This window comes from Vespa velutina, chromosome 9 (genome assembly GCF_912470025.1).
Source record: "Vespa velutina chromosome 9, iVesVel2.1, whole genome shotgun sequence".
In the NCBI taxonomy this organism is placed as follows: domain Eukaryota; kingdom Metazoa; phylum Arthropoda; class Insecta; order Hymenoptera; family Vespidae; genus Vespa; species Vespa velutina.
The window spans coordinates 314167-328930 of record NC_062196.1 but is presented as its reverse complement, the minus strand read 5'-3'; the positions used below and the strand labels follow the sequence as shown (position 1 = coordinate 328930).

Below are 14764 nucleotides of genomic sequence, written 5' to 3'. Positions count from 1 at the left end.
ACTTTTATATTGTAATTCTTTTATTTACGAATATTTCTTTTGATTTATTTCTTTATGATTATTTGATCTTAATTTCTACCTGTTATAATCAAATGTATTGAAAAAATAAATTAAATATTCGAATTTTTTTTACTAAATTATACTATAAATATTTAACGATTATAAACTAAATCCTTCATTTTAGAAAAAAATATTTAATTCATTAATGAAAAACGTGTTAGGAAATACAATAAAACCTTCGTTAATAAACAATATATTTTGAAATAAGATTACATTGTGTCGTACACTTTATATAATTATGCTATGAATATTAATTTATCATGCTCAAATATTGATGATGAATTTCTCCTTATGTTTTTATTTCATAATTTCTTGATCTTTTATTTAACTTAAACTTGTGATTTAATAAGATACACAAGTGATAAAAATGATCTAATTATAAGACATATGACGAGAGAAATAAAGACTAACATATGAAAATAATTACATTTCATGATAGTTTAATGTAATTGTATACCATATATTAAACTATTATAACACAACTATAAATTGTTTTATATACCAAATTGATTGAACGATACAATGAAAGCATATTATTAATAATGATGAATAAATTCAAGGAAATCCATCATCGTCTTCTTCTGCCATTTCTTTCGCTAATTCTAAATCTTGTTGTTCTCTTTCTCTTCTTTCTTCCGCAGATTCAAGATCCTTTCCATAAGATTTGGGTGGATAACGCATAGCTTTGACACTTTGATTATGTAAGTCTAAACAAAATGTTATTCTTTGATGAAATGCTAATAATGGTTCTCTAGTACAATAAATATCAGTAGTCTCTTTACTACGCATATAACCATTTTCGGGATCCAATGTAGCTTCTATTACTCCATCGCGTATAGCTTTTGCTACTATAAATTCAGCATCAACGCCAGAATCCAAACCAAGTTTGCGTGCGATATCGGCCGGTGAAATTCGTGAATATGAAAGTCCAATCGAACGAATAGCAGTTTTAATAACATTATGCCTCAATCTTAAGATCAACGTGAAAGTATGATCTGTTCTAAATTGTGGTCCAAAATTTTCTAATACCTCTCCAAATCTTTGTAAATTTCCTAAACGAACGGCTTGTGTCAATTGAAAATACGGAGCCAAAGCACGACGCAAAGCAGCCTGCCGAAATATTTGTCTCTCAGGTATATCTCCCAATAAAAGCTCTACAGTAACCGCCAACTTTTGCACAGTTTGCCTAAAACCAATTGCAGTAGTCTGTGGTGCTTTACGCATTGCTTGAACTAGATATTTATGAGCTGCAGAATATTCCAATCTTGCGGCTTTAATTCTACCCAAATAATATAAGAATCGTGCCCATTCATTATTACTTGCAGATTCAGGAAAAGTTGATTTAAGTACAAGCTTATCTGCTTGATCATATAAATTATAATGAAGATAATTCCGTAATAAACAATTAATAAGGACAGCTTGGCCTTCAAAATCATTGCGCAAAGTAGCTGTACGTAATCGGAGATGTAGAAAACCTCTTATTTTAAAGAGTTGATTAGTTAATTCATAAGCACGTGAATGATAAAAATAACACTTAGCAGCTATTAAATCTATAGTCCTTCGGTTTTGCATTACGATCTTTTGCATAAGTGCTTCGGAACACTGTACTGCATCGTCATACTTTCTAGTATCTATTAATCTCACAAGTACGAGTAGGTGAATATAAGCATCGATTTCAGGCAGCAAAGTAGCAGTAGAACTTTTAAACCTTTGAATAGCTGCTTGAGTCTCATCTACTTCCATTGGTTCGTCTACCCAAGCTAAAAGTGCTTCACGTTCTGCTGCAGACTTTGTATAAAATCCACCAATAACCCCTCTCAATACAATAGGATTTAATTTACGACGAGTGTTAGGTAAAGTACGTAAAGCACGCAAAATAAAACGTGGTTCCTTATTTTGTACAGCTTTTTCAATTTGACGTGTATGCTCCCGAATATCATGAATGGTAAGAAGATCACTATCCTTCTTATCTCCTGAATCGCCTTCTCCATTTTGAGTATCAGTGGTTGCAACTTCTACTTCCATTGCTTCTGTATTTCTTCCAAGCACACCCATTTTGGTTTCAATACCTATGTCCAAAAGTCAATGAAATATAAATATCGTACATAAAATAAATCAAAAGAAATTATTTATATTATTTGTTTAAATAAATTGTACTAACAAAGAAAGATGTGTGCGATATTATTTATAACTATTTATATTATGCTATTAGTTTCAATAAAGAGAAACACGGTAATTACTTAAATTCACTATTAAATAATGATTAATTTAATGTTTTTATTTAATATTATATTTACTTAAAAATATAATGAGTTCATGCTAACCAAACTATTTATCGATAAATACTTCCATGCAATTATTCTTTTATTTATACAAAGCAAAGTTTGTTGTAGCAGTTAATTTCCCCTATCTTTTAATATTTTTATTTAATATATATTTCTTTATTACCTTTAATTGGAACGAAAAGATCCTCTAACCTCCCACAAAACGATTTGCAATATGTCAATTCACTGCTTTGCTACATTTCATGGATTATTCACACGGCAGCGGAACATGCATGTTACATACAGAGACCTCTGGTAATGGTCCAAATAATTAAAAGTTTGTCCAAGAATTTGTCTGCACATGTTAGACAGAACAAGTTTCTTTACTTGCGCTTTAAGAACTTTACTCGGTTCGAAGGACCAAAAAATGTTGATGCGCGTCTTCATAGACGTTGCAAGCATCACGATATTGTTGACACGTTTGTATTAATTATTCCGACCGTCCTGCTGAATAGTTGATCGTAAAATAACTCTCAAAGCGCAGGTATAAAAGTCGCTAACAAAACGCAACCAGAACAGGAACAGCAATTTTTAAGAATATATTATATTATTTATAATAATAAAAAAAAAAACAAATAAATTATGAAAAAATCATATTTAGAATTTTATATTAATTAATAGAATTAATAAAACTAAAAGGAAATATTTTTATTATAAAATTGTATAAAAAATATTTTTATCACAAAATTTATATAATTTTTTTACTAGCACTGATTTCTACACGTGTAATAGAAAATCTTTCGTCTGCCATCGGTATATCGACATAGATTTTAATGTCTATCACCGGTACATTTCGAGCAATTGTGTATATTATAATTAGAATATATCGTAGTAAAATATGAATATTTCAATAACTCTTGATCCTGTCATCCTATTTATGCGAAATTCCGAAGATGTAAAAGATGTAAATAAATGTAAACTTTTTTATTATAATAGATATATTTTTATTACTTTTCTCAATAGTTTTTTTTTTAAGCAAAACAATCTCTAAGGTGTTGGAACTTACACATCACTTAAGATTTACATATCAAATTTATTGTTTTTTTTTATTTTCTTTGTAGAGCACATACGGTATATTCTTTTACGTTTATCAGTCTGTAAAATTTGTATCAATTCGTAATATGTTAAATGTCCGAAAAGCCTTTCAATTCAATCACAATGTTATAGAAACTTCAATATTCTCTTCCATATTTGGTAAATTATCTGTTAACTAAGCTTCAGTGTAAAACATAACTTCAATGAAAACTCATAAAAGTCCAGACTTTTAGAATTTATATTGAAATGATGTTCATATACTTTAAATGCATTAAATAAAACATTATTGAAGAGATATAATGTTACTTTCTTTGACCATTTTATAATTTTTCTGTATATAAAATAATAACTGAGATACTAATTACCTCGATCCTTTCATATATTGATTGTAATCCATTAGATATTTAGATTTTTTAATTCTACGATTGGTTATTCTACAAATTCTTCGAGCATCAACTAATTTGGCATTTTGATCTGCGGAACAATTTTGTTACATAATCGTTTCACGAATCCAAATTTTATTTTTAAATAACTTCGTTACGATTTCTATCCTGTTGAAATAATTGTCCAAGTAGAGATGATGCCACTTTCTCACAGAATGTCTCAATAATTCTATTACCGTATTTTAATGTTACTTAAGATCTGGCCAGTACCTGAATATATTTTAAAGCACGAAATATATCCCGTAGAATCATAGCATTCGAATAAAGATTAGTCATTTTTGAATGGTTATAAACTTTAAAATTTAGTCGTTCACGTCATGATATCGTATCTTCATCGATGAAAATATTTTGCTCAGGATTAAAAATTTTTTGAAACTTTTTTGAAAAATGATCTGTCATCAATTATACTTTGAAGATTTGTACTACTAGCTTAGCATTATCAGACATATTGCTGTTATCAGAAAAATGTATAAATGATAATATTTATTTGAATTTCTGGACTAATAATCGTTTATCCTTGTTTTTTTTTAATTATTCTCATAAAAATTGAGAAAGCGAATTATTTTTCAAGTTTGCGTACAGTAACATCAAAAAATTTAGTACTTTTTTTATATTGCTTTTTTCTATCGGAATTTTGTACATAATATTTATTTCTTTTCGTGCTAACAAATTCAAAGAAATCATTTCCAATAAATAAATCTGCGATATCTTCTACTTTTTATGTATGTATGAGAAATAAGTTAGACCCCTTCGAATTTGTTATTATACTTCTTCAATTCTTCATCACTTAATTTTTCTTCTGAATATATCAAGTTTTTTTATTTTTTTTTTTTTTTTATTTTTTTTAGAAATTCAATTGGAACATCGAATAAATCATCGACGTATTCACCTTGCATATCGTTTCTTCTTCTTTCTTTGCTAGGGGGTTCTAGAGGGTTCAGTTTCATTTATTTTATTATAAATTAGAAACTAGAAAATATAATAATATGATTGAATGTAGCCTATAACTAAATTGTTGTCTTATACTCGATATAAACAATATGCTAACGGCATTTGTCCGATAACTTTGCCTGCGACATCAAGGTGGTATCACTGGCATTTGTCCGATAGTTTTGCACGTGACATCAATATGATGTTACTGACATTTCTCCGATAAATGCACGCAAACCAACATGTTGATCTATCAGCATAATAGAGTATTAACACTCCAATTAGTGTATTAACAAACACATAACAAACATGGTTTTTTGTCTCAGTAAAAGATGTGTTATTGTAAAAATTGCAATGTGGGTACAATGAATGAATTCTATTATATCTGAGAATTCAAATTTTTTATAGAATCTAAAATAACAAAACAGTAATATAATGTAAATACTATAATATGTGTATTTATAAAATAATTTATAAAATATTACTGTATTATATTGATATATTTTATATTTATTTTTATATACTGATTTAATAAATTTAGATTTTTTCTGTATTCAATTCTACTAATGTATAAGAAACTTAATCCATTAATTTATAATTTCTTTTCGTGTTATTATATCAATAATTTCGTGGATACTGTGAGACTGTTGACTAACACTCAACTTACATATTATTTTTCATTTATTGTTCATTATAATGTGTGCATAATACACATAAATATATATATTTAAGAATAATTATTTCTGTGTAGAATCTGTCGCATTTAAATCTATTTTTTTAAAAATGTTTTTTTATAATTGTCGTGTACCGATACTATATATGTAGATTTATTTTTACTCTCACTATCTTTCTTAAATTATCATCACTGAAACATAATATAAATCATTTGTTGCATCGTACATGTATCTACATATAAACTTTATGAGTAGAATGTTAGATTTACTTAACTACCTTTCGATGTCAACGAATTTTCTGTCCTTTCTATTAATTTTTCTTTAATGGATTTTATTACCTTTATTTATATGATAATTTTAAAACATTTTCTGTCCTTCTTATTAACTTTTCTTTAATGGATTTTATTAACTTTATTTATATGATAAATTTAAAACATAAAATTGAAAATATTGAAAAAGTTCAAGCATCTACTCTATAAAATAAGTCATTAAATAAGTATTTTAATATTTTATTATCTTAAAAATACATATTATTTTAATGGAATAAATCTTGAAGAATGAGTGGCACCAATACCAGGCCTTCCATGTTTTACCGGTTTGTAAGTAACCGAGAATTCTCCAAGATAATGACCAATCATTTCTGGTTTAATTTCCACTTGATTGAAAGTTTTTCCATTATAAACACCTACAATGGAACCTACCATTTCTGGAACAATAATCATGTTACGCAAGTGTGTTTTTACAATTTCAGGTTTTTCATTAGGAGGTGTCTCCTTCTTTGCTTTACGCAATTTCTTGACAAGTGCCATAGATTTACGTTTCAAACCATGAGAAAAACGTCTACGAGCACGTGCATGCATCAAATCCATAAGTTGTTCACTAAAACAATAATAAGATATTTAAACAACTATAATTTTATAATGAGAAATACATAAATAAATTATAAGATAATGAAAACTTACTTTGGCATATCCAGGAGTTGATCGAGATCAACTCCTCGGAAGGTAAACTTCCTGAAGGTCCTCTTTTTCTTCTGGGTTTCATCTGCCTAAAATATGTAGAAATTTTTTTACAACAATTGGCTATGTACAATCCACCCATGTTATCATATATCAATATTTCTTTTACAACATATATAATGATAAAAGGATTTACAAAAAGAATTATAAAATGATTTTATATTAACGATGACATAGATGTTAATAGATTTTTACACAGAAACACTTACTTCCGCCATGATTGTTCTTATGAAAAAATATCTCAAAAAGAAGGCTTCCTCTACTCTTTCCCGGAGGACTGTTAAAACCATATACAATATAAGATGAAAGATGTAAGTAAAACAGAAAAGATTGTTTAATTTTTTATTCAAATATTCGTAGATGGCGATGTTGTAGAATCAGTGTTTGGGCTTACATTCGCACAATTGGATTGGTGAGTTTCCTCAATCATTTTTGTTGTTGGACAAAACGATGTATTTTCAAATTTGAAAATGAAGAAGAGGATTCAGTTTGATTCTCTTGCCATATACACATATATGTGTGCGTGTGTATATATATATGTTTAGAAAAGAATTTCTTCTCAAAAAATAATCTTTTTTTAATTCCAGTTATTTCTAGCTATGTTAATAGAAAATCTTTTTTATTCCTTGTTTCTCTATTAGTTAACTTAATAAAAAGAAAATATCTTCGTAAATACTAAACAAATATATTTATTTTCAGTTACTATTTAACCACCATAAGTTTAACTACCAATAGGGAAACTCTATTACAGCGTCATCTTGTTAATGTTTTTGTAACTTTTCTTACCGAGTCAAGTACTCATAAAGCGCGATTATGTCAAACACGAATAAACATTTATCCGTTTTCCTTCTATTCATATATCAAGTTCAATACAATATAATTTATTAAAATCAAAGGTTTTTATAATCCATCTTGTAATATTATCATACTTGTATGTTAGTAATAGTTTATATATTAAAATTAAAATCAGTGATTCTCTTTAAGATATAACAATATTTATAGTATTTAAATTGATTAACAATATATTTGTGCTCTTATCATAAGACAAGCAAATTTTTTACAACAAAAGATGTTTACTATACACTCAAGACATGGAAATAGTTCAGGTGTGACATTTCCAGTAACCAAAATCATAATTCATTATAGCCATATCATTCAAGACTATGCCAAATAGTACTATATATTACGAAATTTTGAAAATAAGCATGCCGATGATGTGTCAGATATTTTAAATAACCAATTAATTGATATGTATGATATTCTTAATAAAAAAACTGATTTCTAGACTATCTGCTAATAAAGAGTAGAAATTGACATTTTTTAAAGCATAAAAATTTAGGAAATCGTAAATCTATAATAGTTTTGTTGTTTTAAAATATTAACTAAAAACGATGCCATCTTCTCAATAAAAGCTATAAAATGGGTATTTACTTCTTGATATATATAGGAGCAAACATATCTACCGTTACAAAAAAACTGATCAAACATAAATTAATCAAATAAGTTTTAATTGTTTTTCTCACTATTAATACATACGAAATATAGTTATTCCATTTATATTTTAAGTCATAATTGTCCTAGTAAAGCTTATTAATTAATGAAACTCAAAAATCAAAAACAGCTAATGTTTCTCAATTATATACAAGAAGAGGTCAATGGAATAAATCACCGATATTTGCCTTGCTCATAATAAATTACTTGAATTCTTTTGCTTACATATTGAAGGAGTTTGTAAATATTACGAACCGAATAAAGAAGATGGAAGGAAAAAATTGTGTGGAATATAACATAAATGATTGATTACTCAAGTTATTTTCTATGAAGAACTAACTACATAGTTTGAAAATATGCTAACAAAATGAATTTGTAGATCGTTTTGGAACATTTAGATTAATTCTTTATATTTGATACCCGAAAAGATAGAGATTGAAAACCATGTGAAAACTTTTGTAAACTAAGTAAAATTACAGTACCAAATTTTTCTCGCTTCCAGGAAATTGCCATGGACTATCTTCTTATAAGATTGAAATACATTCCATTGTTTTTTTTCTAAAATTTTCTCTATATTCAAATTCTCTAAAAATTTTAGTTTTCAGAACTTAACACTTTTAATTTTTTGCAGGCCATATCTATGTATTGAAGCATGATAGGAGCAATATTTGTACAAATTATACAAAAGATTACTATACAAAATATTGAGCACAAAATGTACGATACTTGCAGAGAAAAGTGAGATTTAAGAATGTATACTATTTCATCAATCTTTCGTTTAGCTAATGAAGTTTTTTAATTAAGTACCATCAGGTGTTATATGCAGTCAAAAGGATTAAAAGTATATGAACTTAACGATATGGATACAGTTATATTTGTGACAGTCTGAAAGATGATATCAAGTTCATCATATTTTCAATATAGTACATAATTTATCATTGCGGTTAAAAAAATTTTTCCATAATAATTATTCCACTTCACATCAGTAGCAACCAACCAATCTGTTCAATAGATCGTCAATTATCATAAAAATTACATCTTCTTCGCAAAGGCTAAAATTGTATATAGAATAATAAATGCAAGTTTTGAAGATGTAATTTTCGTACCTTTGGATACATATATTTAAAAAATGGTCTGGTACATTAGTTCTGTAAATAACCGATTCTTCAAGGGGACCTAAATTAAAACGTTTTAAAAAGCAACCGGTAACAAATTATCTCTTTTCTACATTATTGGTATTTATTTTAACATTGTGACAAAAATAGTTATTCTTTAATATATAACAAATTATTCATGATAATTTTTTGTGTTTGATAAGCAATGTGGAAAAATGACAAAATTTCTTTATTAAAATAATTGTGAAATGTAATGTAAAATATATATAAAATAAAATGATTAATATTTTACAATTAAACCAACTTATCTAACTGTCGTGACTTAGCAAGATTTTTTTCAATTCAAAAGATTAAAATTCTTATGTCATATTATATGATCCCGTAATAATATTTCATGATATATTTCGGTTAAAAATTATTTTTGAAATTTGAAGTGTTTAATAATAACATAATATATTTATAATTATTTACAATATTGGTAATATAATATATTCTTATAGAAATAATAATATTAAAGAAACTGTGGAAGTTGCTTTTTATATGTTGAATTTATTTTATATGTGTACTTTTAAAATAAGTTCTTTGAAGATAATCTATTAATGATCATGTATATATCCATAAAGTGGAGCTTCCATATATGCTCTACTAATATCCAAAGAGTTTCTACGAATACGTCTTCCAATTGGCTCTAAATCATTATAACACATGGGAAAAACTTTTTCTATTGCTATTTTAGCTTCTTGTTCTGTTACTTTACGTACTCCCATTATAGAAGCTGTTGCCATGTTCTTTACACAATCCTACGTAAATTATTATTAAATTAATCATAATAAAATATATGTATTATGTGTCTGTGATGTAAATAGTTATTGATACTATGTAATTATATAATTCATACTTGATGAGCTTTTTTTATATGAAATGGAGAAGCAGTTCCTTGAATCATGGCACTCATAAAACTACAATGTACAAGATTGGCTGCTCTTATTTCTGTGCAAGCTAAATGATCGATGTTCTTAAAATCCAATTTATTACGACAGTAATCAAACATATGTATCATTTCATGAGCTAATACACCTTGTACTTTTGATTCACTGCGAGCAGTATTTTGGCATACAACAATCTAAAATTGTAATACATAGTCACAAAATATTAATAAAAAACACATCTACTTTTTTTATATTTACCTATTTAGAGCTAAATGTTATTTTAGAATTATAGAATTTTATGTTCATATTATTTTAATATTTACCTGATTAAGTTGTGCATCATAGCCACCTCTTACAGAATAGTCACATATTTCACAAGAAATATGACGACGCATATCAATTTCACTATAGTTTGAAACAATTCATTACTTTTATGATTACACTATTTAGATTAAATTTCGCAGTGATTATGAAATTAGATTTTGATATTGCGTTAAAATATAAAAATAATTATAGTAATTCAATGTATATATTGATAAAATTACCTACCATCCCGAGCTTTTTAATGCTGCCATCATAAGTTGTACTAATTGGCCTAAGTAATATAAGACATTATAACAAATAATACAATAAATAATAAATAATACAGAAGCAAAAATTATAACATAAGACATAAAGAACATACTATTTTTAATACATTTGTACACGTTTCCTTCACATTTTAGTCTGGTTAACTCTTCCTTTCCTTCGCCTATTAATTTCCTAAAAAATGTGGGTTTATATCTTCCCCTTCTTTCAGGATATAAATCATAACCCCAATTCGCATCATCTACTGAATTGTCTATCGTAGAAGCATTCTTATCAAATTTTTTATTTTGATTTTTATCGTTTATGTTATTTTCTTTCTGCTCATCTACTTTATTATCTAATAAATTTTCTTTGATTTTCTCGTTATTAGAACTAAAGACAGTCATGATTCTAAAGAAATAAAGAGAATCACATTAATGTATATAATAAAAATTTATACTTTTGAATAACAATCATTACATCACAAGTACACATAAAATCTTTAAAATTCTATTAGAGTTAGGTTAGCTGATCGAGTTACATCAGCTAATAATATATATGTCATGCATACATACATTATATACATAATAAAATATACCGTATTTTGTTTTGATGAAATAAAAGGCAGAGTGTTTAAATTTGCTTTTTATTGAATATTATTAACGAGATATTGAAAAATTAAAATAATAATAATTTAATATATAGTAATAATAATTAGAAGCATAACTACGGTAATAGAAATACGTTTGATTGTAAAAGTATTAATAATTGTTGTAAGTCGTTGCAATATTTCATGCTATTTTTAATAATAGATATTAATCTTATAATTATTTAATATAAAACAATATATATATATATATATATATATATATATATATACATATATATTTTATAAGAATGCTTTTATTATTACATCCTTATGATCCATGCAAATTTTTTAATTTATGAAAAAGCGGATCCGGAAGAACTACATAGTTTATTTTAATATGGTGATAATACAAAAAATGTGATAGTTATTAAAGTGTATGTCAGGATTTTAATAAATAAACTATATACATTTGTGATCCTTTTTATTGATTGCTGTCTATTATTATAATAATTTATTGGCCAATAAAATCTACGATATATTTCGATACGAATATAAAATATACATATATTGTATATATTTTATGATTTCCTAAACTCTATACTATTGCAAATATGTAATATTAAAGAAAGATAAAAATAAACGGGAACAAATTACAAGAGTCCTTGGAAGCCATAAAGATTAGTTATTTGACGTTTAACCACGTGGTTGTTGCTAAGCAACTCTATATATCCACAAAAGTTTTATTAAGATTTTAAGCAGAATAGTTTGAATACTTTCACAGTTTTCCGTATGAATTTAACAATATTTAGCTATGGCAGACGATGTGAAGCCAGAAGTAATAAAAAAAACGCAAGATTTACTTGGAAAATATTTTAAAAAGCCGCCATTAACCGAAAAATTGTTGAGGAAACCGCCCTTTAGATTTCTTCACGATATTATATCAATTGTATGTGTTCTTAGAATCATTATTAAAATTCTTTTTTATTTTTATAATTTGTCTTTTTCTTGTTATGTTTTCTTTGATCGTTAGTAAATATTATATTAATTGTACTGATTATTTTCTTTCAGATAATAAAAGAGACTGGTTTCTTAGAAGGTTTATTCACAGAAAAAGAATTAAATTCAGACAATATAAAAGACAAAGAGTCAAAAGTAGCATATTTAACAAAACTTATAGACGTTGTTAGTAAGTTCTAAGAAATAAACTATTCTATAAAACTTAGTAAAATTTATTCATATTTTGAAAACATTATATTTATACATAAAATTATATTTTAGAATTAATATCTGGAAATAATCTAACAGTAAGAGCAAGTAAAATAGTTTCTGGACAAGAAGCGACTAAAACAAATGAACTTTTACAAGCTATTGGAAAAGCTCTCGATAAAAAAGTAAAATATTTTTAAACATATTTAAGTATGATTTAATTTTATAGGATGATATTTTGTAGTGATATATATATATATATATATATATATATATATATATATATATATATATATAATTAAATTAGGTAAACAGCGCAGAGGCAATTGAACATTATAAGAAAAGTTTACAAAAGAAGTCAAAAGGAGGAACAAAATTAAAAACATCTAAAGATGATATTGCTAAAAAGACATCTAGGCAGGTATCGCAAACAAGAAAATCAACTGAAAAAGAAAAACATGCATCTGGATTACAAAAGAAATTTTCTAGCGTAGGAAAAGTTGAGTCAAAAATAAAAGAAGAAAATAATCAAGAAAATAGCATCAATAAAAATAGCAATATAATAGAACAAGAAATTCAAGAGAATAATATTGAAAAGAGTAATGATGTAAATATTCCACCAGCTGAGGTAATCTTTTTTTAAACTAGTTAATATTTTTGCTATATTTAATGTTAAATTATAAATACAATGTTATTTTATATAGCCACTTGAAGATGAGCTATCTTCCGTAATACAAAAAACAAAACATTCTTCTGCTATAACTAAACAGAAACAGGATCATATATCTTCCGTGGTTCCCACAGAAATAAAAACAAGCAAACTTTCAACAAATATAAATACAGACAAGAAATCAGATGAATACACTCAGAGAAAGGAATCTACAAGTAGAACAAAACGAGTCCTATCAAAACAAGGAAGTGAGTTTAAAGAATCAATAAAAATATCAGAAACAATATCTACAAGAAAAAAATCAATAGAGACTACAGATGAGGGAAAGTTAGAAACAGAATATGAACCAACATACGGAAATATAAGTGATGATTTGCAGCAAGCAGAACATGACAATTCAATTATTCATGCATCAAATTTACAGAAACATAAATTTAATAGTGAACAAGAACAAAATATGATTAAATCAAGAACATTGTTACGACCACCTACTGCCAGGCCAAGTAGTGCAAGACCCGCTGCTCCTAAAATGAAAGGAAAAACTGACCTGATTCTTAATGAAGAAATAAGGTAGTAAATATATACATTAACCAAACATTCAAATATATATTATTAATAAAACAATATTTATATAGAAAATAATATATTTTGATTTTAGTACACCTATGGGAAATATTAGTGTAATAATTGAAAATGCAAATATAAAAGACAATGATAATGAAGATATGGTGATTGTAGAAAACAAAGGAAGCATTGAAACAACTTTAGAGAATATTAGCAATTATAAAATTGACTATGAATTAACTCAAGAACATGGACATCTTGTAGCACAAATTTTGGAAACTCAAAGAGAATTGGTCAATACTGATAATGTGGATGTTTTACCAAAGAAAGTTGATATTGTAGGATGTTCTTAGTTATGTTTATGTTAATTACACGCTTTACAAAGGATTTTATGAAATATAGATGTTCTTATGAATTTAGGCATGGGAGGCGGGTACAAAACGCGAGCATGAAGCAGCGATTAAGGAAATTGATAAATTACGCAGTACGATACAGATGTTAACTCGTGCAACAAATCCTTTAGGAAAATTATTGGATTACTTACAGGTATCATTTTAATTGTATGCTAGAATATTGCTATAAACTTTAATAAACTTATTTAATATATTTGAACATATGTTCGTTTTATGTGTACTTTGTTTATATAGGAAGATATTGAAATGATGCAGAAGGAATTACATGATTGGAGAAGTCAGTATAACCAACTAAGCAAACAATTGGAAAAGGAACAAATGTACAATTTCTGCAATTGCATTATATAAAAAATATTTTACATATACTACTTATATATTACTTATTATTTTCAGACGTACGCAAGAGATTATAGATCCGATGCAGATGACATTAAAAGAAATTGACAATAACATTCAGGACCAACTAAATAAAATTTATCAAGCAAAAGCAAGAATAATAAAAAATAACCAAAAAATACAAAGATTATTAAATGGTGACATATAAAAGGTATTATTTTAAACAATTTTTATGTAATGTTTGGAGTATAATTATATATATAATTATATATATATATATATATAATAATATATTTTATATATTATATATATAAAATTTTTAACATTACATATACATTTTCGTCATTACTGCGATAAATATTGAAGATATGTATGTAATAGAAATATAGATTGTACTTT

General features: G+C 26.2%; 4 protein-coding genes and 1 long non-coding RNA gene across 7 annotated transcripts; 2 read left to right on the top strand and 3 right to left on the bottom strand.

The window, feature by feature from the left end:
* Positions 1 to 237: 237 nt before the first annotated feature.
* Positions 238 to 2648, bottom strand: LOC124951597 (probable 26S proteasome non-ATPase regulatory subunit 3). Its single transcript, XM_047500236.1, has 2 exons — positions 2509 to 2648; positions 238 to 2129 (listed from the first exon to the last, which is right to left on the bottom strand). The coding sequence occupies exon 2, from the start codon at positions 2113 to 2115 to the stop codon at positions 616 to 618; it is 1500 nt and encodes a 499-aa protein (XP_047356192.1). The 5' UTR covers positions 2116 to 2129; positions 2509 to 2648; the 3' UTR covers positions 238 to 615.
* Positions 2649 to 5959: 3311 nt separating this feature from the next.
* On the bottom strand, positions 5960 to 6797 carry LOC124951598 (40S ribosomal protein S15). The gene is made up of 3 exons (XM_047500237.1): positions 6695 to 6797; positions 6429 to 6514; positions 5960 to 6345 (listed from the first exon to the last, which is right to left on the bottom strand). Exons 1-3 carry the CDS (start codon positions 6773 to 6775, stop codon positions 5997 to 5999), a joined length of 516 nt encoding a protein of 171 aa, XP_047356193.1. The 5' UTR covers positions 6776 to 6797; the 3' UTR covers positions 5960 to 5996.
* Positions 6798 to 7280: 483 nt separating this feature from the next.
* Positions 7281 to 9993, top strand: LOC124951624. 2 transcript variants are annotated; one of them, XR_007101655.1, is made up of 2 exons: positions 7281 to 7591; positions 8608 to 9993. It is a non-coding gene; the product is annotated as an uncharacterized LOC124951624 (long non-coding RNA). The 2 variants fall into 2 exon arrangements; XR_007101656.1 differs by having other exon boundaries at positions 7285 to 7736.
* Positions 9170 to 11316, bottom strand: LOC124951623 (mitochondrial inner membrane protease ATP23 homolog). Of its 2 annotated transcripts, XM_047500312.1 has the most exons (6): positions 11186 to 11316; positions 10706 to 10998; positions 10570 to 10615; positions 10344 to 10425; positions 9990 to 10214; positions 9171 to 9891 (listed from the first exon to the last, which is right to left on the bottom strand). In XM_047500312.1, the coding sequence occupies exons 2-6, from the start codon at positions 10992 to 10994 to the stop codon at positions 9688 to 9690; spliced, it is 846 nt and encodes a 281-aa protein (XP_047356268.1). In that variant the 5' UTR covers positions 10995 to 10998; positions 11186 to 11316; the 3' UTR covers positions 9171 to 9687. The 2 variants fall into 2 exon arrangements, with proteins under 2 accessions (XP_047356269.1, XP_047356268.1); XM_047500313.1 differs by lacking the exon at positions 11186 to 11316 and having other exon boundaries at positions 9170 to 9891.
* A 257-nt stretch (positions 11317 to 11573) lies between these two features.
* LOC124951524 (TRAF3-interacting protein 1) lies at positions 11574 to 14608 on the top strand. Its single transcript, XM_047500045.1, has 9 exons — positions 11574 to 12122; positions 12245 to 12362; positions 12455 to 12567; positions 12690 to 13010; positions 13087 to 13622; positions 13711 to 13954; positions 14037 to 14162; positions 14264 to 14349; positions 14423 to 14608. The coding sequence occupies exons 1-9, from the start codon at positions 11988 to 11990 to the stop codon at positions 14571 to 14573; spliced, it is 1830 nt and encodes a 609-aa protein (XP_047356001.1). The 5' UTR covers positions 11574 to 11987; the 3' UTR covers positions 14574 to 14608.
* The last annotated feature ends 156 nt before the right edge of the window (positions 14609 to 14764 follow it).

Coding starts and splice junctions, on each gene's coding strand:
- LOC124951524 (XM_047500045.1), top strand. CDS start 11,988: ATGGCAGACGATGTGAAGCCAGAAGTAATAAAAAAAACGCAAGATTTA. Junction 13,623..13,710: donor ATTCTTAATGAAGAAATAAG/GTAGTAAATATA, acceptor TTTTGATTTTAG/TACACCTATGGGAAATATTA. Junction 13,955..14,036: donor TACCAAAGAAAGTTGATATT/GTAGGATGTTCT, acceptor TTATGAATTTAG/GCATGGGAGGCGGGTACAAA.
- LOC124951623 (XM_047500312.1), bottom strand. CDS start 10,994: ATGACTGTCTTTAGTTCTAATAACGAGAAAATCAAAGAAAATTTATTA. Junction 10,616..10,705: donor GTACAAATGTATTAAAAATA/GTATGTTCTTTA, acceptor TATATTACTTAG/GCCAATTAGTACAACTTATG. Junction 9,892..9,989: donor ATATAAAAAAAGCTCATCAA/GTATGAATTATA, acceptor TAATTTACGTAG/GATTGTGTAAAGAACATGGC.
- LOC124951598 (XM_047500237.1), bottom strand. CDS start 6,775: ATGGTTTTAACAGTCCTCCGGGAAAGAGTAGAGGAAGCCTTCTTTTTG. Junction 6,515..6,694: donor TAAGAACAATCATGGCGGAA/GTAAGTGTTTCT, acceptor TACATATTTTAG/GCAGATGAAACCCAGAAGAA. Junction 6,346..6,428: donor CAACTCCTGGATATGCCAAA/GTAAGTTTTCAT, acceptor TTATTGTTTTAG/TGAACAACTTATGGATTTGA.
- LOC124951597 (XM_047500236.1), bottom strand. CDS start 2,115: ATGGGTGTGCTTGGAAGAAATACAGAAGCAATGGAAGTAGAAGTTGCA.